This window comes from Oryza brachyantha, chromosome 6 (genome assembly GCF_000231095.2).
Source record: "Oryza brachyantha chromosome 6, ObraRS2, whole genome shotgun sequence".
Classification (NCBI taxonomy): Eukaryota; Viridiplantae; Streptophyta; class Magnoliopsida; order Poales; family Poaceae; genus Oryza; species Oryza brachyantha.
This window is the reverse complement of record NC_023168.2, coordinates 14,439,427-14,460,294: the sequence shown is the minus strand read 5'-3', so window position 1 is coordinate 14,460,294 and position 20,868 is coordinate 14,439,427. Positions and strand designations below refer to the sequence as shown.

The 20,868-nt window shown below is 40.5% G+C and overlaps 3 protein-coding genes across 3 annotated transcripts; 2 read left to right on the top strand and 1 right to left on the bottom strand.

Moving 5' to 3' along the window:
* Window positions 1-9,312: 9,312 nt before the first annotated feature.
* On the top strand, window positions 9,313-13,285 carry LOC102718090 (acidic repeat-containing protein-like). Its single transcript, XM_006656093.3, has 2 exons — window positions 9,313-9,390; window positions 11,736-13,285. The coding sequence occupies exon 2, from the start codon at window positions 11,744-11,746 to the stop codon at window positions 12,905-12,907; it is 1,164 nt and encodes a 387-aa protein (XP_006656156.1). The 5' UTR covers window positions 9,313-9,390; window positions 11,736-11,743; the 3' UTR covers window positions 12,908-13,285.
* A 2,131-nt stretch (window positions 13,286-15,416) lies between these two features.
* LOC102713096 lies at window positions 15,417-16,528 on the top strand. Its single transcript, XM_040525439.1, has one exon. It carries the CDS (start codon window positions 15,481-15,483, stop codon window positions 16,144-16,146), a length of 666 nt encoding a protein of 221 aa, XP_040381373.1. The 5' UTR covers window positions 15,417-15,480; the 3' UTR covers window positions 16,147-16,528.
* A 3,173-nt stretch (window positions 16,529-19,701) lies between these two features.
* On the bottom strand, window positions 19,702-20,595 carry LOC121054800 (mitogen-activated protein kinase kinase kinase 1). The gene has a single exon (XM_040525552.1). It carries the CDS (start codon window positions 20,593-20,595, stop codon window positions 19,795-19,797), a length of 801 nt encoding a protein of 266 aa, XP_040381486.1. The 3' UTR covers window positions 19,702-19,794.
* Window positions 20,596-20,868: the final 273 nt, after the last annotated feature.

The following is a 20,868-nucleotide window of genomic DNA, read 5'->3' as shown; positions in this document are numbered from 1 at the left end:
CTATTTTAAAAAATAACGGTGGATTACATATATTAACCGTTTCCACTAACTCTACTTAAGAATAAAAGAACCGTGAGATTAATAGACCCACATGTCAATAACAAATATATGTAACAATTAAAATATGACACATAAAAATTAATATTAATAACATGTTATGGTATTTTTTTAAATTAAATCCTATTGCAAAGGACGGGCAATGTGCTAATAATTTATAAATTTATTATTTTTATCTTTAAGATAAGAATAGATGATAACTATTAAAGAACTCACTAGATATAATAGTTTAGATATAAAAACAAGACTAAGCACTAGTTAATAAGACCTAATTATATAAAAGCATATCGATCTTTAGTAATAATGAGCTAAACAAGCGACACACGAGCTACCTTGTTAAACTCCTGAGATAAAAAGCCGAACTCGGCTCGACTTATTAAGACTACAGATTTAAACCGATTCGAGTGAAGCTTGATACAAGCTAATCCGAGCCACGAGTTTTAAGCTTTTTGTCCACCTTTAATATAGAGATCTCGTATATCATAAGGTTGTCACCTCGCAATTAATTAAAGCTTCGAGCTAAGTAGTTATGAGGAATTAATCGTGGTGACCAAAGGCAAAACGGTCCATCTAGACACGCAAAGTCGAAGGGCTAAAAGTCTCGAATCAAACCGCACGATCGATCGTCGATAGATCGATCATCGATGGTGACTCCTGTCTCCTAGGTTTAGGGTGTGCTGGAACGTAGAGGTTGGAACTTATCCTAGCCTGCGTAAAATAGAACAGCTCATTAGCGTATATATAATTAATTAAGTCTTAGCTTAAAACTATTTTATAAAATAGATTAACATTATTTTTTTAAAGTAATTTTGTGTTGAAACCTTTTGCCTAGGTGTATGGCCGAACCCAGAGGCGGCCGATATTGCGGTTGTGGTCGTCGTCGCCTCAAAATTAACACATCGGACAGGGTGGGTCTAATTAGCGATTGGTCGCGGACGCACTGCGCGAGCGAACGGATCATCGCTTGATCGCTCGTACGGTTCTACCTTTCTCGTAGAAGCCGCCGGCCCAGCAAAATCGTCCAGACTGCCTGCTACCGTGCAACAGCTGCTCCTCTCTCTCTCTCTCACGCACATACATACATACATACATACATACATACATACATATATATATATATATATATATATATATATATATATATATATATACACACACACACACACGTTTATTTTGGGCATACAAATTTTATAATACAAACTTTCCATATATAAATCTTTATACATATAAACTTTATACCTATATACACACACATACGTACGCGCGCCGCCCACACCCGCGATCGGTTTCACGCACGCACAGGTACAACATCCTCTCTATGTATATACACACACTTTACATTGGTAAACTTTATACATATAAATTTATGTGTATATATGTGTATATTATATATATATATATATATAAAAGTAAAATTAGATCTACTATCAGGTGTAGCTACTCGCTACATATCCATAATGAAAAACATTTTTATAATTGTTTCTGCTCCCACCTAACAGAAAGTATAGACACTATTAAATTTTATGTGAATGATACAACTACATGTATAGAGTTTGTACTTTCTGTTGGAAGAGAGAAGAAATATGTATATAAGTGTTTCTGCAACTTAGACGTGAAGAGAGTAGCTACACCTGGTAGTAGAATATAGGCTTCCTATATATATATATATTTATACTTTAAAAATATAAGATTATATCTACAAACTACTTTAGACATGTAAACTTATATATATAAACTTTATGCATGTAAAGTTATATATATAAACTTAATATAGAAAAACTTTATACATATAAATTTATACATGTAAACTTTATATACATAAAGATAAAATTTCTATTTTGTAAAATAAAAAAAACCTTACTCCTTGCAAAAACTGGGCCTTAATTTTCTCAGCCCATCAAATCTCCATTGCTGGCGGCCCAACAAGCTTGGCTGGCGGCTCAACCGTGCCCGGCAGCGAAACAATGCACTGGTTTTTGAGAGTGTTCGCGCTGCGCGAGCGAGCGCGAATTAGCCTTTTCGCATCGGACATGGGGATCACTTCCTTTTCTCGGTCGGGGGAGGAGGAATTAACCATTTATCTGGGCTTTGGGCCCTGGCCCATGTGGAATCTGCCTCCTTGGGCCCATGCATTAAGCATACGCGGTCGATTGATGAGAGTAGGCCAAGTCCAAGTCCACGTGGGCCAAATGGAACGTGATCAAGGTGGTTATACTGGTGGTATGGAATAAGTCCAATTTATGACCCTCAACATGATGCGGAGTCTGTATTTCATCCCTCAAGTCAAATAGATATCTATACCCCTTATATTATTAAAACCGTCCGTTATAGGTCCCAAGCATGTATTGACCCAAATTGACCCTTGTTTTGCTTACGTGACATGGTGGGATTGACGGTGACGTCCCTCCCGTTTGGCTAGCCGTCCCCCCCCCCCAACTTTCCCCTCCCGCTTAACGAACCCTAGGATTGGAGGCCGCGTGTGGATCACCGGAGTCGGCGAGTCGAGGCAGGAGTTGCAGGAGACCGGTGCAAGGCTGGCGCGCCTCGCGCGCAGCCGCCGCGCTCGGCCTAGCGTTCGAGTTCCACGCCGTGGTCGACCGCCTCGAGGACGTCCGCCTGTGGATGCTCCACGTCAAGTGTGGCGAGTGCGTTGCCGTGAACTGCGTCCTCACCATGCATCACTTGCTGCGCGACGACTCCGGCGCCGCGCTGGCTGACTTCCTGGGGCTAGCGCGCCGCACCGACGCCGCCATACTCCTCCTCGGCGAGCACGAGGGCGGCGGCCTCAACTCCGAGCGGTGGGAGGCCCGTTTCGCGCGCGTGCTGCGGTACTACGCCGCGGCGTTCGACGCGGTGGATGCGGCGGGTCTTCCGGACGTGAGACCCGCAAGGGCCAAGGCGGAGGAGATGTTCGCATGGGAGATCCGCAACGCAGTGGCGTTCAAGGGCACTGAGCGTTTCGAGCGGCACGAGAGCTTCGCGTGGTGGCGACGGCTAATGGAGGACGGCGGCGTGTTCAAGAATGCCGGCATCAGCGACCGAGAGGCGATGCAGGGCCACGTGATCACGAGCATGTTCGGTGGCCCCAACAAGTACAATGTGCAGGCGTAGGGCGACGGCGAGGGGCTCACGCTCCGGTGGCTAGACCAGTCGCTCTACACCGTGACGGCGTGGACGCCGGCCGGCGATGGTGCAGGAGGCAGCACCTTGTCGGTGTCCACCACAGCATCACATTCTCAGCAAAGCTAGCTAGCTTGCTGCTGAACCGTGAAGATTTAGGTGAAGAGAAAAAAAAACAAGCCAAACAGCCTAGGTTTGCAAGGAGAGAGAGCTAGAGCGGGAAAGTGGGGCCGACGGCTAGCCAAACGGGAGAGACGACACCGTTTATTAACTCCCCCAATTGCACCTAACAAGTGGGTTCCACCATACGCCACGTAAGCAAAATAGGGTTTAACTTGGGTCAATACAGTCTTGGGACCTATAACGGACGGTTTCTGTAACATAAGAGGTACAAATATCTGTTATTTAACTTGAGGGATAAAATATAGACTCGGTATCATGTTGAGGGACATAAATTGGACTTATTCCTACTGGTATAGATGGCCAATTGGGCCTCCCGGCCTAGCACGGCCCAGGCATGGTCGAGCCGTGCCAAAGTGTGTTGGGCCAGCACGGCCCGATCAACATGCCGAGCCGTGCCGTGCTGGCCCACTGGTGGCACCAGCGGCCCAGGTACGGCCAATACCACTCGGGTCGTGCCGGGCCGGCCCGAAGGCACGATGGGCTTCTTAAAAAAAATTAAGTATATATTCCACCCCTCATTTTTTTGGGCTATTAAAATAAGTCTATTTTCGCTCCATCTTCTTTGGGTTGTGTTATATATGGCTAGAATAAGTCTATTTTACATAATTCTCTTTTTGAGCTAGGCCTTATATGAATAAATTAAGTCTATTTAATGTCTCCAATATTTTTTTATTGAATCGGGTCGTGTCGGGCTGGTCGAACCGTTGGGCCGGGCCATGCCATGCTTAGGTCGGGCCGTCGAGCCTCGGGCCTTACGGCCAACTATACGTACTGGCAAACCACAAAATTATATATATATATATATATATATATATATATTCTTACATATTTTAAAATAAATAGTGAAAGATAAACTATGATAAAAATCTCTAAAGTCAACTTTAAATTTAAAATTAAAATTTTTAGTTTATAAGTATAAGCAGAAGTAAATAGACGGGACTAAGAGTTGTTGTTAGTTTAAACAGCACTAGTCTTTCCCGCGTTGCTCCTTTGTAATACTCATGTTTTCGATTCTATCGTTACGGTTGGTATTGTCTTTCATGTAAACGATAGCAGAATTAATTACTACTATTTATTTAAAAATATAAATAAAACTATTTATCATGTTATGTAATTCACGCATATAGCATGGTAATATCAGTTACTCTCTGTTTCATGTTTCATGTTATAAAATTTTTTATGTTTGTCTAAATTTATCCATATATTTATGTATATATTTTGCATATATATCTAGATTCATTAACATATAAATAAATCTAGGTAAAAACAAATAATCTTATAACGGAAGGAATATCTATATCTATACTATTATAAAAAGCGTTAACGATTCTGCCAAGTATTTGGTCCGTCGTGGGCCCATGCTCGGCGGGACACGTGTACGTCCCTCCCTGCCCGTGCGGCTGCCACTCACCATCGGACGGTCAGGGTCGCTCCGCCCGTGACCGTGTCTTTCGAATTAAAGGGCCTTCCGCCAACCGGGCCCGTCTCCTCCTGGCCACGCGCTGATGGGCCGGACTCCGATTAAAGGAGCATGTTTTGCGCATACCACCTCCAAAGTTCCGAAAATTACAGTACGAGTACTTGTTGTTTTGTCGTTTTTGTGGGGCATTAGCGTGTTTGATTATTGGCTACTCTCTCCTTGTGCGGCGGGCAGTGGGGGTATAGAGCACGACGTAGAACGTTGATGTTGCTGTAGTAGGGTTTTAGTAGAGGCAAACTACATGAGCAGTCCATGTAAGGGGAGAATTAAACCATGCCAGAGAAACACAAAAACGCACCCCTTCCTCTCTTGCTTGGTTGGAAATTATGTTTGGATTTGTATTCATTGTTTCTAATCGTAGAAACCTTTCGTTTTGTTCTGTTTTATGTGGTGTTGTATGATTCTACTGTAAAGTTAAGAGTGTTATCTATTAAAATACGGAGTAAGTACTTTACAAATTAATTTGATGTGTCACTTCAACCAAATTTCATCTTTTTTTCTCAGTTTGTTTGAGAATGACGGTAAGGACAAGCAATTACTAATAATACATTAAATAGTGTATTAGAGATAAAACATTTGTGGTTGAGAATGTTACATTTATGTTCTCATTATCTTAAGCACTAATGTTAAAAAACAGATGCGATGTGTGATGGAAAACACTTAATTAAGATGTAGAATTCAATATTGGAACAACATATATGTTATAGGGCAAAAGATGGGACCTACTCAAGCTGTGTTCGTTTGCTTGGCTTAATAAGCCAGATTACACGCATCACAAATTAATAAACGGTATATTTTTAATGAAAATTTTCTATTGAAAAGTTCCTTTAAAAAATCATATCAATCTATTTTTTTAATTTTTATAGATAATAATTAATTAATGATATGTTAATCCCCTACTACGTTTTTCGCACCAGTTAGTTATCCAACCAGGAATGCAACCACGCTTTAGCTTTTAATTGGTTTTTAATAGATGATATCATTGACTTTTTTCTTTAATTGTTTTTTTGAAGAAAGTATAAAATCAAAGCAGAATCATATAAAACATCTACTCCGATGTAAATGGTGTGAAGATAATTTCTAATTATATATAATTAAAATTATCTCTACCTGTTGCAACGTATGGGTAATTTTTAGTAATTTAAAACAAACGGTGGTGTACTAGCAAGTCTAGCATGGGTGTTCTTTTTTCAATGGAATCGGGCCTGGAAGGCTGCAATGCAGTAGTCGTGGCTTTGGAAGAGCAAAACCGGAGTCGCTAAAGCTAGACGTATATGGTTATGATGATGCATGTGCACCCCACCATTAAATGAATTTAATGAAAGACCATAAAGGGCGCAGCGACGCGCCAACCGACCTTGTGGGCCCACTCCACCCCACACATAAGAGCAATATAGCTAACAATCTAGTAATAAGATTTTTTATAGTCTTTTCTTAGCCCACTCATATAATAGTTAGCTATTCATCATTTATGCAGGATCCATATGTCACTCTCACAGAGTTTCTTGGTTCTTGTGCCCGAGCTAGCTACAAGTTTATAGTCTGCTTACACACTCTCTTATCCTCTCTCTGCTCCACATAAACATTTAGCTAGCTTATATTCTCCTATTATACTTGCTCTAGAGCTAGCTAAATGCTTACATGGAAGAGAGAAGGAAGGAGAGAGATAGGAAGTTAGCTATAAGCTTATAAGCTTATACTCAGCTCAGGCACAAAGAACCAAGACACTATATGTTAGACATGTGGGTTCTGCATTAAAAATGATGAACTAATGGTTATATGAGTGGACTATAAAAAGACTAGAAAAATCTTATAGTCAACTTATTAGCTGTATTATTAGTCTTAAAGTACCATATATATATATATATTTGAGCCCAAACCATCCGACCGACAGATCCTGATCCCGATCCGATCGACCGCATCGCATTCCAACGCATGTGTCTACCGCTCTACTTCCTCCGTTATATAAATTAATCTTTCACCTTTTAGGTGTAATATTTGACGTTTCGTTTTATTAAAAAATTATAATTAATATTTTTTATTAGATGATAAATTATAAATAGTAATCTACGTGTGATTATTTTTTTTAATTTCTTGAATTTTTTTAAATATGTCAATAACTTTGGACACATGTAGTCAGAAAATTATTTTATTTTAGGATAAAGGAAGTACCTACTTGTCCGCAGGAGCCAAACCACTGGCACATCACACACAGCCACGCTGCAAAAAAGATGGAATGTATATGGTTGCGTTATTCCGAAAGATTGTTCAATTTTGTAATAGTCTGTTTAGCGAATAAATAGTTCAATTAACAATTATAAAGTTACAAATCTATTTTAGAAATATAAAATGATCAACTTATATATATAAATATTTTATAAAAAATATCATTTCATTGCTTGAGAAACGTGCTCGTAAAAAAGAATAATAATTGATATAAAAAATGCAGCTTATATGTCTCGTGAAATATATAATACTAGTGCAAAAGAGAACAGAATAAAAGAAATGCAACAAATTACAGCTTGAACCCTTTTCCAGGGAATCTTTAACTTGTACACTTTTTTAACACATCATATGATCAATCTAAAATCATTTTTCTTTTTTAGTTCAAACCTCTTTTGTTGTAGGATGATTGTTTGAGTGTTTCACGGAAAAGACCAAACACGTATTTGCAAACGAAAAATTATTTATGAATAGAAAATTTTATGTGCATATTTCTTAGCGATCTAAAGCCAAAGCTGGAGAATAAAATTTGATGAGAAATCTCAAAATCAACTCCAAATTTAAGGTTAAAATTTAAAATTCGGCTTATAAGCATAAGCATAAGCGGAAAGACAGGGTGAACTTCGTTTCTACTTATGTGAAGAATACCATAAATATCACAACTATGTGGGAGCTCAAAAGAATTATTACCTCTATTTCATTATAAGATGTTGTAACTCTCAATATATTTATATCACATATAGATACCAATAAATTTAAAGACATCTAGAGCCTTTTGTCTCTATTGTTTAAAGTGGAGTCGCTCCTACTCTTCTGCACCCCACATCATGCAAAAAAGAAACCCCATCGTTTGAAAAAAAATCAAATGTTTTCATAAAAATTGTTTATTATATCTACAGGGCTATGCACTTGTGTAGTCTATTGTCAATTATAGGAGCTTGTTGCAGTACATATGTGCATTACTAATATGGAACATAGGGAGTGAGAGAGAATAAAAATAGCTATACTAGGGAATTCGTGATTGTTATGGCTACAATGCTGCCAATTCGAGCAGATAAACTAAAATCCGTAAAGAGAAAAATAGATCACAAAATTGTTGTACATTATAATGCACCGACATGATGTTAGTAAACTAGAGAAAGATCTCTCAAGTGAAAATTAGGTCAAAGGAGACCAAACATTTAAAGTGAGGTGACTAATTGGAGTTTACTTATACCCTATCCTTTTAGTTTTATAAGTCAAAATTTAAATTTTGAATCTTAAGTTGATTTTAAGTTTTTTTACCAAAGTTTAATTTTAGCATTTTAGATCGATAAGATTAAGTATATAAATTTTTATTTATAAATCATTTTTTATTTACAAATATATCAGGCGGCCTTTTTATAAAACACCTAAAGAGCCACCCCATCAGAAAAACAAAGGCTAAAGCCTATTCAACTTTATTTGATGTGAGTACGTTAAATATAAATCCATATTCAAACGTGGATGCATGCGTCACCAAAGTTGAGAGCAACTATAATATAATATAATATCAGGTTATAAGCTAACTAAATGGTAAGGTGGGAGAGAGAAGAAACGGACTATAAGCTTATAGCCAGATCTAGCATAAGAATCAAGAGATTTTGTAAAATAGACCAGTAGACTCTATATATTAATTGTATCGCCTAGATAAAACAGATGGAATGAGAGAAGGGTACAAACATTCTTATATCAGTATTGCTGTGAAGTTGTACCGAGTACTACCTTCATCCCATAATAACCTTATTTTTCGTTTTTCCGTGTCCAACGTTTAACCATTCGTCTTATTTAAATTTTTTTACGATTAATATTTTTATTGTTACTAGATGATAAAATACGTCTTATTTAAATTTTTTTACGATTAATATTTTTATTGTTACTAGATGATAAAATACGTCTTATTTAAATTTTTTTACGATTAATATTTTTATTGTTACTAGATGATAAAATATGAATAATATTTTATATGTGACTAATTTTTTAAGTTTTTATATAAATTTTTTAAATAAAATGAATGGTCAAATGTTGGACATTTAAAAACAAAAGAATAAAATCAGGAGTATCTACTTGTATTTACGAGCCAGGCAGGCAGCAGCTCACCGAGAAACAGGAGGGAAGGGAACAAATGCAAAATGCAAAGCACGCAGCAAAGCAAGCGGGTGTGGTGTCCCCACTAATTTTCCAGATCTAAACAAACCCACCACCTTCCCTCAACGTTCCAACCACGACCCCAGTCCACCCCCCAGTGACCCACTCTCTCTCTCTCTCGCTTCCTCCCGGACCCGGCCACCACCCCGCCGCCGCCGCCGGTAAGCCCCGCCCCTCCCTCCCTCCTCCTCGCTGCCCGCCGCTCCAATGCCGTACCCGGCCCGTCCCTCCCGCGAGGTGTCGTCGGCTCCCGCTGGGAGGGAGTAGCCTTTTGTTGCGGGCCTTGCTTGCTCGCTCCCTACCGCCCGCGGCGTGCCTTCCTCTGCGCGGTGCCGTACACCGCCGCCGGGCGGAGCGGATGGTGCCTAGCCGAGCTAGGCGGGCGGCGGGGGAGCGTGCTTACGTGCCCCGCATCCTCTCTTTCTTTTTTTGCTTTTTTTTTTGGGCTTGGGTGGTTGTTGTTAGTTCACCAACGCAGCAGGCGCCGTGTGTGTATGCGAATCTGAACTGGGGGGGATTAGATTTGTTTCGGCTCAAGCGTGCCCCAGCGGGATTTGTGTTTTGGGGTTAGTGGAATCACGAGACTTGGGGGGGGGGGGGGGTGGAATCGCTGGATCAGTAGATGCTGCTCACTGCTCAGGTCGGCGAATGCAGCCACAGGCGGGGAACTGAAATAGATGGCGACATATATGTCGGTTCCTGCCGAGGTCGATGCGTCAAAGTGCCTTCCTCTTCTGGCTAATATCCTGGTTGTTTACGCTGACCTTTCAGATCTCTTAGGCTGTTAGACTTAGTAAATTGGGTGGTGGAAGGTACACACTACCAACTTGCCAAATAAACTGAATTCCAGTTCTTCATAACGATAGGATTTACCTTCATCTTGTATATGCTCAGATGAAGGCCCTTTCTTTACTGGTTTAGGAATTGGTTTTACTGAAATTTCCATGTGAAATGGTGCTCTTTACTTTGTCAATTGTTGCTTTGAGAAAGGGGTAACGTGAGATGCATTTAATATTCATTCAGATGCCTGCCTAGAAGCTAAAACACCTATATTATACAATTGCTGACCTCAAATGTGGCCTTAGCAGCTAATACTATTTTGTGTTACTACCTTAATTTTTTTTTCATTCCACTGTTTGAAAGTGTACAACATATCTGGACATGTGTTCTAGTTTTCCTTTTTCGACATTATTTGCTTTGCAGCATAATTATGGTCACCTGTATGGCTCCAAGTTATTAACTTATTATGTTATTGTCTGTTCAACTTCCTTTCGCTATTTTAAAGGCAAGCCTGGATTTTTTTAATAAAATCGAATATTATGTTCTCTCTCACTGGTGCCAAAGTTCAAGGGCATATTCTTTTCTACGAACTGCTAGTAATTGCTTCTATGCTCTGACTCTTATGTCTAGGGATGTATTCAAATCTTAATCTTAAAGCATACTAATGGGGGGGATTAGATCCAATGGTTACTACTTCAAAGTATAGAAGTAATAGGGTCATGATAGTCTTAAGCGGAGACTAATGTATGACTATTTCTTTTTTTCCTAATGAAACACCTGATCCCAGCAATTAGAACTTGACCTGTTCTACTAGTCATCGTTAGCCCTCATTGTATTGAAGACTTAACTCTTCGTATCAAACTGTAAGGCCTTCTCTTGTTTGTAACAAAGACGGTGGAGACCACTCCCAGAAATGCTAGCGTGTTATTCGTTCCTGCTTTTGATCTGTGTTTGTAATGCTTGTCTTAATATCAGAAATCAGTCCCCAGATGCAGTGTGTCATGCATGGATTTTTTTGAAAAATACTTCCCCCGTCCCAAAATGTAAGCATTTAGTATTTGAATCTTGTCCCGCAATGTAAGAATTTCTAGCGCTATTCACAATACTACTCACATCAATCACTTCTTATTTAAGATTCTTCCCATTTTATCCCCCACCTACCATCCCACCCTCATCCATTTCTCATTACTAAAGGGCACTGTGGTCTTTTCTTCTCAACCTTAATATCTGCTAAACAAACTAGAAATGCTTATATTTGGGACAGAGGTAGTAGATTTGTGTGTTGTCAGAACAGCATAGGAGATGTGGTGAGCCTGTTGATAGTGTAGTACTTAGATTGAGGGTTGGTTATTTGTATTCAGCATGGTCCTTCTCAAGACAGTCCATACTCACTGTTGACAACATAGCTATAGTCCCAGTTATATTTTGGCTGTAGTTGCAATGTGTAATTGGTAGTATTGGTAAGGATAGGTGTTTGCTCCACAAGCATTTCCTCTTTGCTAATTTGGCATCAGTACACATTCCCCATGAGTGGCTTTCATTTTTTTTATAGTTCTAGAGTTTGAGCATAAAAGCACTTGTGGCAGGCATTATACTATCCAACTAATTATTTTGTACTACTATATGTAAGCTTTTTACCAATTTATTATAAATTGTCTATTGTACTGATATAATAGAATTAAACAACTCATAACCTGACAATCATCTTTTGCTTTCTCTTTAGCAGCTGTAAACATGCTTCATCACTCAAATAGTCGTCACCAAAGGAACAGAGGATCAAGAGTGAAAACGATACTCCAGGCTACCTTGCTTGTAGGTGTTGTTGTCTGGCTTTTATATCAAGTGAAGCATTCCTATGATAAGAAAAATGAGTACTTGGAAGATGCTGAGAGCCAGCTTTCCCATGATGATAGAAGCATGTTCCAGGGGAGGAAAGAAAGGGGAGGTAGTTATGGTGATGGTATTCTTGAAAAGGTTGGGGAGAACCCTGATGCAGTAAGCAAACCAGAGGAGAACAGTGGAGAAACTGTGTTTGAGAAAGACAATAGTGACTCTCGTGATGATGATTCAAGAAACACTGACAGATCAGAAGCCGATGAAGGGAATGCCAGTAGTGCAGATGGGAATACGGAAGCTAATAGTAATGGTGAAGATGGAACAATTCTTCACTCAGAAGGAGAGAAGAGTGATGTTGAGTCCAATCCATCTGATGATGAGAGTAAAGGTGAAGTCCATTCAACTGTAGATGATATGCAACAAAGCAATACTGCACAAGAAGAAAGCAGTGCAGAGACTAATGGAATGCCCCAGGAAGAAGCTGCACGTGGTGATGAATCTACTAGTGAAGATCAGTCAAATGCGAAAGGTAATGGATCTGATGAAGAGGAAACTGAGAAAAAAGAAGCAGAAAATTCTCAATCTTCTTCTGAATCCCTTTCTGATGATACCAAGAGTGGGACAAATGATGAGCATTCCAGTGGAACTCTTCCTGATGAAACAGGTAATTTACCATCAGTTCAGAATGAGAACTCACAAACTGATGCTAGCGCGAGCCAAAGTGATTCTGCTTCCACCACATCTGATGCTTCCAGTGAGGCTGTTCATATTGAGTCTGGGACCGAATCTGGTGATGCTGGTAAGGGTTCTGCCAATGAGGTGTCAGATTCTGAACAAAAATCTGATGAAGGCAATGCTGCAACAGAAGTTTCTAATGACCAAGCTGCAAACACGGAGGCAGAGAACTCCCAGGAAGCATCTGCTGCAGAAGTTATAAATGGTTCTTCAGAAGAGACCAAGCCTGTGGAGAACCAGAATGATGGGAATACAGAGTCATCTAACAATGGTGAGCAGGTGAATATCAAGATGGAAAGCACATCCGCCAACGCTGAGACCCAGTGATACAACAACCAATTGGACATGAATACTGTTCAGTGTACCGATTTATCCCTGAAAATTCAGACGAGTTGCTGCACATAGAATTTTCAGGTCGAGATTACGATCTTTTAGTTGATAGCAGAGGTATGATTGGTGCCAATAGCGCCGCACTATATGTGGTCCATGCTCTGAAAGACCTTCTAGTACCGCATGTTTTTTCTTCTTGAATCATATGGCTTTGGCCTAGACTCAATCTCTACATAGTGGTCTATTCATGGATTCATCAGTATAATATACGCAGAAGTTCATGTGAAATTCTGAATGTCTGAGCTTGCTAAAGCCTGTATGGCTGTATGCTATTGCAGTACTGATATCTCCAGGTATCGTTTCTAATGCTCTTTAATCGACAGTTTTGGACTGAATGTTTGCTCAAACTGATTTGGAAGCTTTCAAGCCAAAAGTTCAAACGCTTCCGAATTCCTATTTCTGTGAATTGCTTCCCAAATTTCAACAAAACAAACACATATAACTAGTTTTCAGAATTGAACAACAGATGATCTCTATAAACATCACAAGCAAAAACATGTTCTTGTCAGCATCAAGTGTCCTCAGACTGCTGCTAGCTAACAACTGACAAGGACACTGCAGATGAAATATGTCAGCAATGACATAAACCTGAACTAGTGCTACCATTTCTCATAATATCTACAGTTCCCATGGCTGTAGCTGCGACGCGATGTCGATCGGTTTCAGATACAGAAAAACACGAGCCTGACCAAAAGTGTACGTACGATCTGATCAATTGGGTGGCTGGATGAGTTCAGCATGTGAGCTCCAAGGGTTTACGCAGTTACTACACATCCAACTTGATAATCTGTAATGATTAAGCTTAGTCAATTTACTCCTTTTTTTCTGATCAAGAGAAAATGACATGAGGCTGAAAGAAAAGCTGATAAGGCCTGTTCATGTATTTGATATGATAAGTTGATGCCTTTTTTTTTTCTGAAAAGCAGAGGAGAGTGTTTAATTGATAGCTTATCAGTTACTTATCGATCCTTTTTTTTTTCCTCTTTTCTGCTGAACTCTGGATATTTCATATTTCTGACAGATTAAAAATTGTAGAGCTTGAAACTTGCTTCGTTTTGTGCTGTCATCGGAAGCTGCAACAAATATGGGCTTTACACTTAGAAACACAGGGGTAATAATATTGGTTTGAATGATGCTTTCAATTTTCCATGGTCAATGACAATAAGTAGCTAAATCATCACTTTGATTTGGTTTTAGACTGAACTCCTTTTGGATTTACACTCAACAGTGTCCAAATTGTAAACAAGGAAATCGACTTTCACTCATTTGGTCTTCTGAATACTGTTTTACATTTTACACTTAACAGTGTCCAAATTGCAAACAAGCAAATTGACTTCACCATCAGATGCAAAACCATAGCAGCCACAAGATACAATTTGAATGGTGTGTGGATAAACCATGGCCAGTCAAATAATATCTGGCAAAAAGCTCCCTTACAAAATCTAAATCTCTTTTCTCAGGGTAACACAGTAGGCTAGCCGCCTAGGGATCCATCTGATTTGTGGGAAGGTCCTATCCTACTGGATTTCGTTAGGTCTCGGTCTCAATTAGTCAAGTTGATCAGAACAGCAACCACTAATCAGTAGTAGTAATAAACAGTGATATGCAGCACAGGAGTCTCTCGACAGCTACTTCCAGAGATGTCTCCTGGCGAGCTTCTCGTGAATTACTTGACTCTTCTCGTCATGCGTTTTGCCCAGATGCAACCCTGGCCGTCAATGCAAACATCAACGACGTGGAGTGACAGCTTGCAATGATATGATTACCTTCTCAAAAAGATTATTTTTTTAGAAATTATTCTTTCTCCTCGAATAGTATATTAGTATATTACTGAAATTTAATTAGAGATCAAACCAATCGAATTAATCATCAGTCATGAAATTCATGATCTCTACTCAAGCATATATTTGTACACGGTAGGATTCAGTTTCAGCAAAATACGCCGTGCAAAAAAGCAAGAAGAAAAATCTTACTCTTGAGTACATGCAACTAAAGGTGAGATCAAACTATATTTCACTAGCAATCTAAAACGTAGCAGCAATTGGCTACATTTCTCAATCACCTTTTAATTTTAATATAACACCCATTTTGCACCCCTGCTCAGTTTGTTGCCGTGTCCCAAACACACACACACACACACACACACCATCACGTGTGTAAGCTTATCAACCTATCAATGGCATCTCCAACTTGACACAAAGATGTCTCTTCATTAATTTTTTTTTCTTCTTTTCGATCAAATCTTGATGTGTTGCAATTTGCAAATGCCTTTAGGTGGATCACCACCTAGAAACCACAAGTCACACGCAGCAATTTGCACATCACCTTTTTGACATAATCTGTGGCCAATGTCATGTCAAGATCATCTCGATCAAGGCATCAAAACCTCTATAAATAGCCGCCATGCGTGCTGCTGTCTCGAGCTCGTTATCATACAAGAGAAAGAAGAGGAAGAAAACTAAGCAATTGTTCACACAAAGACGACATTGCAAGAAAGATCTGATCGATCAATGGCTCCGAGCAGAGAGGCGTGCGCGGTGGCAATGGCGATGGCGGCGCCGTTCATCGCGATGGCGAGCAACATGCAGGGCGGCGGCAGCGCGGAGAAGCGGCGGAGGACGTCGTCGGACGCGCTGCAGCGCACCGTGTCGGACGTCTCCTACGAGCTCCACCACCACGTCGGCGCCAAGGGGAGCACGATGATGGAGGACGCCGCCGCCGCCGAGCAGCAGAAGCAGCTCCAGCCGGTGGCGGAGGTGGAGGACGCGAGGTGCGAGTGCTGCGGCATGTCGGAGGAGTGCACGCCGGAGTACATCCGGGGCGTGCGGGCGCGGTTCTCGGGGCGGTGGGTGTGCGGCCTGTGCGCGGAGGCGGTGACGGAGGAGGCCGAGAAGAACGGCGGCGAGCGGGAGGCGGCGCTCCGGGCGCACACCGCCGTCTGCAAGCGCTTCAACGGCTTCGGGAGGACGCACCCGGTGCTGTTCCAGGCGGAGGCCATGAGGGAGATCCTCCGCAAGCGCTCCAAGCTCGGCCCCCGCTCCAGGTCCAGCATCAACCCCCGCGAGGTCCGGAATGGCGCCGCCGCCTCTGCCGCCGCCGCCGGCGGCATCGCCCGCAGTTCCAGCTGCATGCCGTTCATCACCGACGAGTTCAACCAGAGGGTGAACCTCAAGTAGAGAGAGTACGTAGGGTTTGCATGGTTTTCACTAATTGAGCTTTGCTTAATGGTTTTTGTCTTAATTTTTAGGCTAGAAATCAGTGCATGTTTTTCACACGCCATTAATTACTTTTTTTTTGGTGGTGTGTGTTTCTTTGCTGCACTTTTCTAGCTTAATTAGATAGAAGCTTTTGCAGGCTGAATTGTTTACCTCTTTGTCTTGTGGTGTTTTATATTGATTTTCACCACAGGGAGAGTTGAGAGATTAGTCCTGTTTATTCAGCTAATTCCATACAAGTTTCCTGCGTGCATGGAGTGTATATGTAATGTATGCATGTACTGGAGGACTAGCACTCCTGATCTTGTAACAAATAAATAATGAAAAAAAATATGTATGAACATGGTGCTTATTGTTATGTTTTTTATGTACTCTTTCTATCGGCTAGTTTGAATTTGGAATTTTCGTTTGTCTATGAGTAGCAAAGGTCAGGAATAAAAAGTTTGAAAAAAAACATAAGAAATTGGAGGTCTAATTGTTTCCTTAGTTTTGGATAACTGGACCTTGTGAAGGGCAAGATAAGGACATATTTTAATAGTCATCACTAGTGACCCCTTCTAAAGAACACTGATAGACCATTTTCTACATATCAGAAACTTTTAACTAAGGGGAGTGCTGTAGAGAATTGAGAGAAACACGTAAAATTTTGTAACACCCACAAAATCTTTTTTCCTATTGAGCCATTTGGAACAAAAGTATGCAGCTATGATATTCTTAGTATGAACTAAACAAAGTTCTAGAGGATTCTAGATAAAAACAAAAATATCCACATAATTTTCCAAGGCATGTCACTCGGATCACCAACCAAGTTCAAACAAACCCCGTGGCATGCAAATAAGAATTAGTTGTTGCTATCAAATAAGAAGAATGAGAATCAGTATCAGGGTCATCGTTTGCTGTTTCAAATAAAAAGCAAAACATCGTATCTAAGAAAAAAAACAATTTATAAATAAAAATTTTATATACGTGTTTTTAGTGTACTAAAAACAAGCTGAAAATAAACTACGATAAAAAAATCCTAAAATCAATTTTTATTTTAAGGTTAAAAATTTAAATATTGCCTTATACGCATACGAGCAAAAGCAAAAAAGATTGGGCCAAAAGAACTTGTAGCACAACAAATCTGGTGTCAATCTGTCCAATTTCGCACCATCGTGCTCTGCTCTGTTCTTCTGTTCTATCTCACTTTCTCCATTGTGCTCGTTGGGCCACGTTGTCTCGGAGGTGTTCCATATCCTGCTCCTCCGCAGCATATCTTTCGAAACAACTCCTTTGCTGTTCATCAAGCAACTAACAAACCATAAATTTTCAGTCGAATATGTTCACCATCGATCGATCTTTGCGCCAAGATTTATGCTCTCATCGTCCTCTTGGCAATGGCTTCTTCTCCGGTGCCGGCAGACATTGACGATGGCAGTGACATGGAGGGAGAGGAGTTTGACAGTCTGCCGGTGGGTGGTTGTTGCGGCTGGACCCAGGTTATTCAATACTCCCTCTGGTTTTTTAGTTTACCCGTTGATACGTTTTGACTCTTTGTCTTATTTAAAATGTTTGTCTAAATATATAAGATTATAAATCATACTTAAAGTTACTTTAGTAAAAAATTAAATCATAATAAAATAATCAATAATTATATAATTTTTTTTAATAAGACGAAGGATCAAACATATATTAAAAAATCATAATAAAATAATCTACGAGAATGTTACAAACTTAAAAGCCCCCGCCCGCCCTCTCTCTCGAGAATTGTCTCTGCAGAGTGAGCGAGATTGTTTATGTGCTCTGAAGACCCTTGGGTTCACTACTCTTACATAAGATGGTTCTGCATGTTGGCCTGCTCCAATGCAGCGAGAATGTCTAGCTCACTGCGCCACAGTCACAAAACCATTTGAAAGGGTTACGAAAACTATTGAAAATGTTAATTACGAGATAAAATACACGGTTTAATAATTTATGAGGTTAAGTAGTCAAACTGCTATAGTTTTGGGGTTAATTAGGTAAACTTATTCTAGTAGAAAACTAATATTATTAGCAATATATCTGTGCTAACGCTATGACCCAATTTAATAATGTAAATAAGATATTATAAATTCTTTAATGCAATCATATATAAACCAAACATTTGAATTTGTTTGCCTATCAAGTATTTGTTAATTTGATTATTTAAATAAACTCTGACAAAATAGTAGCAAACCACTAGTTAACGGTGGCTATCATAGTTTTACATAATTAATTATAGGTTGGACCATATTGTAATAAACTAATAGTTTTTAGGTTTGAAAATTAATTGCAGAATTTATAAGGCCATGATTATATGGTAATTTAAAAAATATTGCAACAAAAAACTGATACACTAATTTCAGAATCACTAAAATATCAAGTTCACATATTATGAGGATATTTTTAGTTAAAAAATTAATTCATAAATTTAAACTCCGCAAAGCTAAATTCAATGAAAACCACTTTATATAGACATGAGTTGCATCATATATAACTTTCCATCTTCCTATAATAAATAAAATTTTGTTGACGTTATATATATCAAAATTATAAAACAACTGTGTAACTCTCAAATCTAAATTTATTACAAGTTCAAAAACAAATTTCCTCTTGTCTTCTTATATTACAGAAAAAAATATATAAATCAAATATTAAGTCATATGATTTATAGCAAATATTTATCACACGAGTTCTTTATAGTTTAAAAAATATATGACAATTTTTAACAAAATGAAATTATGAATAGTATTTTTCATTAGTTGTGTTTTCAGTTTATTATTATCAGTAGGTGGACATAGCTTCCATGATTTATAAAATATTCTACAGTAATGTATTATTTGACATATCAACAAATTTACATGTTTCACATAAAAGTATAATGCTAATAAAATGTTTTTATAGCACGAGATAATCATTCGTATTTTATTAGAGATTTATATCTGATATTATTGTTAATGATTCGACTATTTGAGCATCCAATAATAGTGGTCTAAAGCTTTAAATGATCTTATGTTTAGCACAACTATATCATGATTGATGTTGATCACGAACTTCATTGGATGGTATTATTGTAGGTGAATTAATGGTGTGATAAAAAATTGTGAATGAGCTTTGATTCTAAAAATATATATTGCATATTTGCATATATTTATGATTAAAAAAATTATATATTTATCTCTATATAAAGTCTAATATATTGGAAAATATTTTCTAACATATGGAAACTTTGTAATTGGTAAGATAATTTATAATTTAGAAAATCACTCATGTATGGAAAGTCTACGTAAAGAGAAATGGAGTACGTGCTAGTCGTCTGATCTTATAAAGATGATTTTAGGCGTTAGATTTAAAGAATAATGAATAAAGTATATAGGATGGGAAACCAATTCATACATTATAGGTTAGATTATAGCTAGTTAAATTAATGATTTTTAATTAAAATATCAATTTATGTACATGAATATGGATCACTTAAATTGCAAAGTTAGCCTCTAAAGAGAAAACAACGAACAAATGTCATGAAAACGCAACGAACTGATATGTTAGTACACAATGTACAGCTTCGTTAATTTACATCCATGTCACGATCACATCAGCCTACGTCACCAGCTATCCGGCGCACAGGCCCCCGTCGTCGGCGACCATCTCGACGTCTCCGTCAATGGCGGCGTCGTTCATGTACTCGGCCAGGTTCATGTACTGCTGCTGCTCCTGCTCCTTGCTCGGCTGCCGCCACCGCGCCCGGCACACGACGCACGTCGCCGCCCGCCTCGCGCGGCTGCGCTTCCACCGCGCGAAGCACTCGGCGTGCACCGAGTTCCGGCAGGTGCCGCACGTCAGCAGCACCGGCTGCGGCGCCGGCGCCGCCGTCGCCCCGCCTTGCGCCTGCTGCTGCGCCAGCGGCGACATCTCCTCCAGGCACACCGGGCAGGCCGCGCCGTCGCGCCTCCCCGACGACGCCGCGCTCGCGCCGGCCTCCTCCCGCCGCCGCCGGCTCTGCTCGGCCTTGGCGGCCGCCGCACGGGCCGACCACAGCTGGTGGAACCTCTCCCGCGCTCGGGGCCCCGCCATCACGTCGGCGGCCCCGCACGTCGGCGTGGCGGCGAGCCGCGCCACCTGGCACGGCCGCAAAGACTGCCGCCACACGCACGCCTCGTCGAGCGACAGGCCGAGCACCCGCAGCAGCACGAACAGGATGTGCTTGCACGGGACCGCGGGGTCCGGGCACGTGCACGCCGGCGTCGTGGCCAGCGTCACCGTGTACACGTTCCCCGTCGCGCCCAGCACGAAGAACTCCGCCCCGGCGCGGTGCAGCAGCCGGAGCTGGTGCTGCAGCGCCCTGATGATCCTGCTCGCCACGCGCCGCGTCACCTGCTCCTCGCTCGCCGCGGCCGCCGTCACCGGCTCCATCGACCGATCCGCCACGTCTCTGCACCAAGATCGGTGAGCTCGCGCGGCAGCTATGTAGGGGCCGCGGCCGGATGCGTTGAGTGGCGTAGGAGGAGACCGCGCGAAGGAAGAAGAGATGAGTTGCCGGGGAGTGAAGCAAGCGGCAATGAAGGAGCAGAGGAGGAAGACGATGCAGCTAGGGCAAGTTAAGGACAACGTATCGCTTGCATTGCAACTCTCAATTAGTACTGGTAATAACCAGTTGTACCGAATCTTGGGTTAACCAAACCTAAC

Excerpts from the sequence above, each read along its gene's own strand:
- LOC102718090 (XM_006656093.3), top strand. The coding sequence starts at position 11,744 with ATGCTTCATCACTCAAATAGTCGTCACCAAAGGAACAGAGGATCAAGA.
- LOC102713096 (XM_040525439.1), top strand. The coding sequence starts at position 15,481 with ATGGCTCCGAGCAGAGAGGCGTGCGCGGTGGCAATGGCGATGGCGGCG.
- LOC121054800 (XM_040525552.1), bottom strand. The coding sequence starts at position 20,595 with ATGGAGCCGGTGACGGCGGCCGCGGCGAGCGAGGAGCAGGTGACGCGG.